The sequence below is a fragment of the Coregonus lavaretus genome, assembly GCF_964263955.1.
Source record: "Coregonus lavaretus genome assembly, contig: HAP1_SCAFFOLD_1744, whole genome shotgun sequence".
Lineage (NCBI taxonomy): Eukaryota > Metazoa > Chordata > Actinopteri > Salmoniformes > Salmonidae > Coregonus > Coregonus lavaretus.
The window spans coordinates 7,229-17,448 of NW_028165208.1; the positions used below are offsets into that span (position 1 = coordinate 7,229).

The 10,220-nt window shown below is 40.5% G+C and overlaps 1 protein-coding gene across 1 annotated transcript; it reads right to left on the bottom strand.

Annotated features, from left to right (window-relative positions):
• Window positions 1-5,547: 5,547 nt before the first annotated feature.
• Window positions 5,548-8,890, bottom strand: LOC311116147 (NLR family CARD domain-containing protein 3-like; the record flags this gene model as incomplete). Its single annotated transcript, XM_084191273.1, has 3 exons — window positions 5,548-5,737; window positions 6,022-7,786; window positions 8,884-8,890. The coding sequence occupies 3 exons, from the start codon at window positions 8,888-8,890 to the stop codon at window positions 5,548-5,550; spliced, it is 1,962 nt and encodes a 653-aa protein (XP_084047399.1).
• Between the last annotated feature and the right edge of the window lie 1,330 nt (window positions 8,891-10,220).

Below are 10,220 nucleotides of genomic sequence, written 5' to 3' on the forward strand. Positions count from 1 at the left end.
GTAGTCTGCGCTCCAGCAGGTATATCTCACTGGTCATTCCCAAAGCCAACACCTCCTTTGGCCGCCATTCCTTCCAGTTCTCTGCTGCCAATGACTGGAACGAATTGCAAAAATCTCTGAAGCTGGAGACTCTTATCTCCCTCAATAACTTTAAGCATCAGTTGTCAGAGCACCTTACCGATCACTGCACCTGTACACAGCCCATCTGAAATTAGCCCACCCAACTACCTCATCCCTATATTGTTATTTAATTTGCTCTTTTGCACCCCATTATCTCTATTTGCACATAATCTCTTGCACATCTAGCATTCCAGTGTTAATACTATTGTAATTATTCTGCACTATAGCCTATTTATTGCCTTACCTCCATAACTTGCTACATTTGCACACACTGTATATATATTTTCTGTTGTATCTCTGACTTTATGTTTATTTTTTTACCCCATATGTAACTCTGTGTTGTTTTTTGTTGCACTACTTTGCTTTGTCTTGGCCAGGTCACAGTTGTAAATGAGAACCTGTTCTCAACTGGTTTACCTGGTTAAATAAAGGTGAAATAAAAAAAATAAAAAAAATAAAAAACACACACATATCCTGAACACACACACACACACACACACAGCCTGAACACACACACACACACACACACACACAAACACACACATTCTGAACACACACACACAAATACACACACATCCTGAACACACACACACACACACAAACACACACAGCCTGAACACATACACACACACACACACACACACACAGCCTGAACACACACACACACACACACACACAAACACACACATTCTGAACACACACACACAAATACACACACATCCTGAACACACACACACACACACACAAACACACACAGCCTGAACACACACACACACACACACAAACACACACACACACACACACACATCCTGAACACACACACACACACACACACAGCCTGAACACACACACACACACACACACACACACATCCTGAACACACACCTTCATGCATGCATGAACACACACACACATTTCTAAAGTAACACAAACACGTCACACACACACACAGACACACACATTGTCAAAGCAACTCTTAGTAAACTTTGGTGTCCCTGATTTGTGCTTCTGTAGAACTACAGCTGATATTTAATATGACCAAGTAAGTAATGATGGTGGTCTTTGACTTTGACTTCACTTGAATTAAGACTTATTCTTAGTCATATTCTTCACAACAGTCAACACTCACATTTTCTAAGTCCAGGTTTCATTGTGTTCTCTCCACCATGTTCCACACTGTAGCGGTAAGCAGAAGAACAGACAGTCATTGAGGGATACACCTGAACTCACACACACACACTGGACACACACACACAACACACACACTTGACACTCACACACACATTCAGCATATCACTTTGTATAAGCGGTGGTAAGAATGTTTGTCTGTGTGTGTGTATGTGTCCAGTGTGTGTGTTCAGTGTGTGTGTGTGTCTGTGTGTGTGTGTCCTGTTTGTGTGTGTGTGTGTCCAGTTTGTGTGTGTCCAGTGTGTGTGTGTGTGTGTGTGTCCAGTGTGTGTGTGTCCAGTGTGTGTGTGTGTCCAGTGTGTGTGTCCAGTGTGTGTGTGTCCTGTGTGTGTGTGTGTCCAGTGTGTGTGTGTCCTGTGTGTGTGTGTCCAGTGTGTGTGTGTGTCCAGTGTGTGTGTGTGTCCAGTTTGTGTCCAGTGTGTGTCCAGTGTGTGTGTGTGTGTGTTTGTGTGTTCAGTTTGTGTGTGTTTGTCAAGTGAATGTGTGTTTCCACTGTTTGTGTGTGTGTGTGTCCAGTGTGTGTCCAGTGTGTATCCAGTGTGTGTGTGTTTGTCTGTCCAGTGTGTCCAGTGTGTGTGTCCAGTGTGTTTGTGTGTGTGTGTGTGTGTGTGTGTCCAGTGTGTGTGTGTGTTTGTCCAGTGTATGTGTCTGTCCAGTGTGAGTGTGTTTGTGTCCAGTGTGTGTGTGTGTGTCCAGTGTGTGTGTGTCTAGTGTGTGTGTGTCCAGTGTGTGTCCAATGTGTGTGTGTGTGTCCAGTGTGTTTGTGTGTGTGTCCAGTGTGTGTGTTTGTCCAGTGTTTGTGTGTGTCCAGTGTACTGATACACCTGGACCCACACACACACACTGGACACACACACACAGGACACACACACACACACTGGACACACCACACACACATTGGACACACACTGGACACACACACACTGGACACACACACACACACTGGACACACCACACACACATTGGACACACACTGGACACACACAAACTGGACACACACACACACACACACACACACACACACACACAGTCTTTATATAACTTAGTCCAAGTGGTGGTCAGAATGTTTGTCTTAACTAGCCTGATAACTCCAACATGTCTGATATGAACTTTGACATAAACCATCTACATACTTGAGTTTCTCCAGTCTGCAGTGTGGATCCTCCCGTCCAGCAGAGAGCAGTCTGACTCCTGAGTCTCCTGGGTGATTGTAGCTCAGGTCCAGCTCTCTCAGGTGTGAGGGGTTTGACTTCAGAGCTGAGACCAGAGAAGCACAGCCTTCCTCTGTGAATAGACAGCCTGACAGCCTGCAAAGAGTCAAATCATATTAAAACCACACTGCTATTCTTTGGTGGTGAAAATAGTGGCAGTATATTTTTTCAACATATTCAGATATATCAGTGTCCTGAAACCTGCCATATCTATTCATATATTAATGTATCATTATTAGAAATGACAAATTATCAATGTATTGCTTTTAGATAGAAAAATGCATATTACAAATATTTGAGTAGACTGACCAGAGCAGTTTACATTTACATTTACATTTTAGTCATTTAGCAGACGCTCTTATCCAGAGCGACTTACAGTTAGTGAATACATATTTGTTTTTATACTGCCCCCCCGTGGGAATCGAACCCACAACCCTGGCGTTGCAAACGCCATGCTCTATCAACTGAGCTACATCCCTGCCGGCCATTCCCTCCCCTACCCTGGACAACGCTGGGCAAATTGTGCGCCGCCCATGAGTCTCCCGGTCGCGGCCGGCTGCGACAGAGCCTGGATTCGAACCAGGATCTCTGGTGGCACAGTTAGCACTGCGATGCAGTGCCTTAGACCACTGCGCCACTAAGGAGCCCAAAAGTTTAAAAAGCAGTATGAGTCAAAAGACAGACAGTGAGGTATCAGATTTAGATTGTATTGAGTATACAGTCCACACCATATCTATTTTGACAGTGAAGCTAACATTTTAAATGTGGCTCTATACTCCAACATTTTGGATTTGAGATCAAATGTTTCATATGAGGTGACAGTATATAATGTCACCTTTTATTTGAGGATATTTTAATACATATCTGTTTCACCGTTTAGAAATGAAAGCACTTTATGTATCTAGTCCCCCTATTTGAAGAAGTCATAAGTATTCTGACCAATTCACTTATAGTGTATTAAAGTAGTCAAAAGTTGAGTATTTGGTCTCAAACTCGTTGGTTGCATTTGCAGTATGTTTTGGTTGTGTTTTGGGTTATGTTTTGCCCGATAGTAACTGAATGGTGGATGATGACAGGAGTAATTTGCTGTCTAGGTGAGTAGATAACATGTTTCTAAACACTACTAAAGTAACCCTGATGATGCCATGATTGAGAAGGATCATGAATGAATCATGAATAATAATGGGTGAGAAAGTTACAGAGGCTACAACAAAACATGCTAACCTCTCACCATTACCTTCAAATAAAAGGTGACATTCTGTACTGTTGCCTAATATGAAACATTATATCTCAAATCCAAGATGCTGGAGCATAGCACCAAATGTAAAACTGTAAGCTTCACTGTCCAAACACATATGGTGTGGACTATGTGTGCCTGGTAAACACATGTGGATCTGGTGAACAGTTCTCACTTGTTGACCAACTACAGGAATACTGACCTCAGAGTCTCCAGTTTACAGTGGGGATTCCCCAGTCCAGCAGAGAGCAGCTTCACTCCTGAATCCTTCAGGTCATTGTTACTCAGATCCAGCTCTCTCAGGTGTGAGGGGTTTGACTTCAGAGCTGAGACCAGAGAAGCACAGCCTTCCTCTGTGAATAGACAGCCTGACAGCCTGCAAAGAGTCAAATCATATTAAAACCACACTGCTATTCTTTGGTGGTCAAAATAGTGGCAGTATATTTTTTCAACATATTCAGATATATCAGTGTCCTGAAACCTTCCATATCTATTCATAAATTAATGTATCATTATTATAAATGACAAATTATCATAATATTGCTTGTAGAGAAAAACATGTATAGTACAAATATTTGAGTAGACTGACCAGAGCAGTTTAAAAAGCAGTATCAGTCAAAAGACAGACAGTGAGGTATCAGATTTAGATTGTATTGAGTATACAGTCCACACCATATCTATTTTGACAGTGAAGCTAACATTTTAAATGTGGCTCTATACTTCAGCATTTTGGATTTGAGATTAAATGTTTCATATGAGGTGACAGTATATAATGTCACCTTTTTTTGAGGGTATTTTAATACATATATTTTTCACCATTTAGAAATGAAAGCACTTTATGTATCTAGTCCCCCTATTTGAAGAAGTCATAAGTATACTGACCAATTCACTTATAGTGTATTAAAGTAGTCAAAAGTTTAGTATTTGGTCCCAAACTCGTTGGTTGCATTTGCAGTTTGTTTTGGTTGTGTTTTGGGTTATGTTTTGCCCGATAGTAACTGAATGGTGGATGATGACTGGAGTAATTTTCTGTCTAGGTGAGTAGATAACATGTTTCTAAACACTACTAAAGTAATCCTGATGATGCCTTGATTAAGAAAAATCATGAATGAATCATGAATAATAATGAGTGAGAAAGTTACAGAGGCTACAACAAAACATGCTAACCTCTCACCATTACCAATAACAGAGGGGGTATGATCCTTGTTCCTCTGTAACTTTCTCATTCATCATCATTCACGATTAATTCATGATTATTCATAGTCATGGTAGTATCCACATGAACGTAGAAGTGTTCAGAAACATCTTCTATTCTTACTGACAATACAAGTGAAGTGACTCCAAAATGACAGGACATTATTCACCATTCAGTTTCTATTGGGAAAAACATCATCCAAAACACAACCAAGACAAACTGCAAATGCATTCAACAAGTTTGTAGAATCACAAGCTTGATGTAATCACTGTGGGTAAGGAATATGGGACCAAATACTAAACTTTTGACTGAATGAATTTGTGCAAATAAATTAGACTTCTTCAAATGGGAGAACTAGATACGTAAAGTGCTTTCGTATCTAAACAGTAAAACAGATATGTATGAAAAACGATTAAATAAACGGTGACATTATATACTGTCACCTAATATGAAACATTCCATCTCAAATCCAAAATCATGAAGCATAGCACCAAATGTAAAACTGTAAGCTTCACTGTCCAAACACATATGGTGTGGACTATGTGTGCCTGGTAAACACATGTTGATCTGGTGAACAGTTATCACTTGTTGACCAACTACAGGAATACTGACCTCAGAGTCTCCAGTTTACAGTGGGGATTCCCCAGTCCAGCAGAGAGCAGCTTCACTCCTGAATCCTTCAGGTCATTGTTACTCAGATCCAGCTCTCTCAGGTGTGAGGGGTTTGACTTCAGAGCTGAGACCAGAGAAGAACAGCCTTTCTCTGTGACTCCACAGCCTGACAGCCTGACAGAGAGATCATCATGATTTCACAAACACACTGTTAATTTAACTATTAGTGTAGAAGGACAATGGCAGATGCATTTGGTTTATTCTCGCAAACAACATATAGATTCATCTTCCATCTCCTATAATTGTATGGTTATAATGTTATACTAATGTGAAAATCAATGCAGTTATTCAATATGTTTTTCAATAGAATATTATATACATATTATAATACATATATTTCTCTAAACTGAATATTTCTTCCTGATGATTAGTACTTAAATGTCATTTTATGTACTCACAGAGCAGCTCTGGAGGCTTTGACCACTGGCAGCAGCCTCAGAAGACCTTCCTCTGATCTGGAGTATTTCTTCAGGTCAAACACATCCAGCTCCTTTTCTGAAGTCAGCAACACAAAGACCAGAGCTGACCACTGTGCAGGTGACAGTTTGGCTTTTGAGATACTTCCTGATCTCAGGTATCTTTGGATCTCTACCACTAGATAATGGTCATTCAGTTCATTCAGACAGTGGAACAGATTGATGCACCTCTCTGGAGAGGGATTCTCCCTGATCTTCTCCTTGATGTACTTGACTGTTTCTTCATGGCTCTGTGAGCTGCTTCTTGTCTTTGTCAGTAGACCTCGTAAGTGCTTCTGATTGGACTCCAGTGAGAGGCCCAGAAGGAAGCGGAGGAAAAGGTCCAGGTTTCCTGTCTCACTTCGTAAGGCTTTATCCACAGCACTCTTGTAGACAGTATCTTCAGTAACTTGCGGTTCGGCCATTAGATTCTCATTGTTGTTGATGAATGAGAGGAACACATATACAGCAGCCAGAAACTCCTGAATGCTCAGATGCACGAAGCAGTACACCTTGTCCTGGTACAGCACACATTCCTCTTTAAAGAGCTGTGTGCACAATCCTGAGTACACTGAGGCTTCATTGACATCAATGCCAGCCTCTTTCAGGTCTTCTTCATAGAAAATCAGATTGCCATTCACAAGCTGTTGAAAAGCCAGTTTTCCCAGTGACAGAATGCTCTCTTTATTCCAGTGTGGACCTGTCTCTTCTTTCCCAATATACTTTTCATTCTTCTGTTTGGTATGAAACTCCACAAGGTGTGAGTACATCTCAGTCAGAGTCTTGGGCATCTCTTCTGTCTTGTCTGTACTCAACATGTGTTCAAGGACTGTTGCAGAAATCCAACAGAAGACTGGAATGTGGCACATGATGTGGAGGCTCCTTGATGTCTTTATATGTGAGATGATTCTGCTGGCCAGGTCCTCATCACTGAATCTCTTCCTGAAGTACTCCTCCTTCTGTGGGTCATTGAACCCTCGTACCTCTGTCACCTGGTCAACACACACTGAAGGGATCCTATTGGCTGCTGCAGGTCGGGTAGTTATCCAGAGGAGAGCAGAGGGAAGCAGATTTCCCTTGATGAGATTTGTCAGCAGAACATCCACTGAGGTTGACTCTGTGACGTCACAGCAGATCTTGTTCTTCTGGAAGTCTAGGGGCAGTCGGCACTCATCCAGACCATCAAAGATGAACAGAACTTTGTACTTGTCGTAGTTAGAGATTCTTGATTCTTTGGTTTCGATTGAGAAGTGATTGAGAAGTTCAATCAAAGTGTTTTTTTCCCCTTTCATCAAATTCAGCTCCCGAAAAGGGAATGAAAATACAAATTGGACATCCTGATTTGCTTTTTCTTCAGCCCAGTCCAGAATGAACTTCTGCACAGAGACTGTTTTTCCAATGCCAGCGACTCCCTTTGTCAGCACAGTTCTGATAAGTTTGTCTTGTCCAGTTAAGGGTTTGAAGATGTCATTACATTTGACTGCAGTCTCTGGTCTTGCTTGTTTCCTGGTTGTTGTCTCAATCTGTCTCAGCTCATGTTCATTATTGACCTCTCCTGTTCCACCCTCTGTGATGTAGAGCTCTGTGTAGATCTTATTGAGAAGTGTTGGGTTTCCTTGTTTAGCGATCCCCTCAAATACACATTGAAACTTCTTCTTTAGATTAGATTTGAGTTCACGTTGGCAAATCAAAGCAAGCTCATCTGAATCTAGAAATAACACAGAGGATATTAATATTACGTCTGTTTTAATGCCTACAGTATTCTAGGACTGTTATAAAATTTTAAATTATAATAATTTCTTCACTTAACTGACTGTATAAATGTGTAAATGTTTTCATAATGCATTACAGACTGGTGTGACTGATTATATTATTATTGGTATTATCTCTCTCTCTCTCTCTCTCTCTCTCTCTCTCTCTCTCTCTCTCTCTCTCTCTCTTTCTCTAAATTAATCAATACAACACATCCCTGCTGCTATTTGATGAGGTCACTAGGTGTTGTCTTAAGGCTGCTACAATATCGTTGAGTTACACAGCTACTTTAGCTGTACTTTAGCTACAGCTTTTAAATGTTTGCTCTAAAACAGCATTCAACATGAGGCAGACAGCTCTTACTTTTCTCCAGTGTGTCAGCAAGCTCCTTCTGGTTCATTTTCCTCAGGACGTGCAGTGTGATCTTCAGAGCCCCCTCTCTGGCACTGCTCTCCTGCTTCTCATCTTCAGCATCCACCACTTCCTTATCCTGCTTCTGACTCTCAAAGCCTTCTGGGAGTTCTGGACTAAGAATCCTCTTGAACATCTTCAGCTCGTTCTTCACAAATGTCATAATATTCTCTTCAAGCAACTGAAATAAATCAAGTAAATAAGTTAAGCAAGAGACTAAATGCTTTCTCATTAACACATGAATGAATGATTGACAGATCAACTTTACTTGATGTAAACAAAAACAAATGTACATAACAGGACCACATACACTGAATATGGAGGCCAGGTCTGTTTGATGACTCTGGGAAGACTGACCACTGAGAATCTCTGACTCTGATCTCTCCTGTTGGTTTCTGGGGACAAAACATGAGATTACATCTCCTCATCCAGGGAGTGCACACACACACACACACACACACACACACACACACACACACACACACACACACACACACAGGGAGGGAATGTTGTGTTAGTTTAATATTGTTTCAGGACTATGAAAATGGAAAAAAGGATTAGCCTATGGATTATGAAAACAACAAAAATAAATGGTAAAATGGGAGAGGAGAAATGACCAGAGACCAGTGTTGTTTAACTCACTGACCATGACCCATGAGTTCTTCTTACCTTTGTTCACTAGAAAAGTCTCCCTCTCTAAAGTTTAGAGGTTGATTCATAGACTTGTCACTCTTCATGGACACACAGCTGGGTACAGGGGAGGCTGGTCTCTCCTGCTTGATTGGACTTCAACACAACAGAGACAAACATTACATCTCTCATCTACTCTGAGCTCAGATGGGGAAACATATGAAGAGTTTCATTCTAAAACGCAATTTTCAGAAATGTTGGTAAATTAGCTTATATTCTTTAAAGAAATTATGAAAGAGATTGGTGTGTTTTTTCACTATCTAATCATGGCATGGGGTTGTTCAATGACAGACATGTATTTGTTTAAAATCTATCACTTGATGGTTTCATTTCAGAGACAAATAATGTGTTTCTTTTGTAAAATGCTATATATCTGCCTCACTCTCAGAGAAATCAGAAATATTGCTAGGTTTTACACAGTAATAAATGTAACAAATAACCACATTTGTAATAAAGTACTGTACACATGTACAACATTCAATACAGTAATATGAGATCTGTATGTAAAACATTTACATTTTACATTTTAGTCATTTAGCAGATGTTCTTATCCAGGACTGGTTTCCCAAAAGCATCTTAAGGCTAAGTTCATTGTTAGAATCTTCCTATTAGCATCATAGATGCTTTTTAGCCCTTCCGCATGACTTTACACACAGAAGATCTCCAGTAAACATAGAATCACATGGTTTATCCGTCTCTTTGTGACCGCCGATAAATTCAGAACAAAGTTGAGTACAAATACAAAGTTGCAAATGTCTTGCAATTGATTCAAACAAGGGACTTATACAAATTTGTTTCAAATGAAAATCGAGATGACTGCATTAAAATATAAACAGTAGGCTATAGTCCTATTTCAATCAAATTGAAATACATTTCATGTTCAATATATTGAGTTTTTTGCTACTTGTAGACTACGGTCTGTAATTTGTCTCAATATATTTCATGATGTGTAGCCTAACATGTGTCCAATGATGTGCCAAATCTGTGATTTAGAATAAGCTGCCTCAATATTTGCAGCCGTAGGTGGTAATATCTCTCTAGGAGCTGATCCGTCATCAGTATTGGGAACTAATTATAATGTTAAGGAAAGATTTGAATGGAGAAAATTGATCCGAGGGCAGCGCTCCCTTTCTTTCGATCCTCTAAATAACGACATGCTCCAACAACACACTTAGCGACCGTTCTCTCTGCGTGGTGCGTGGGAAATACATGTTACATCTTCAGCCGTTGTAGGAAAGATGCATCTTAAAACACTGGTAAGCCTAAATTCCATCGCTATCGGGAAACCG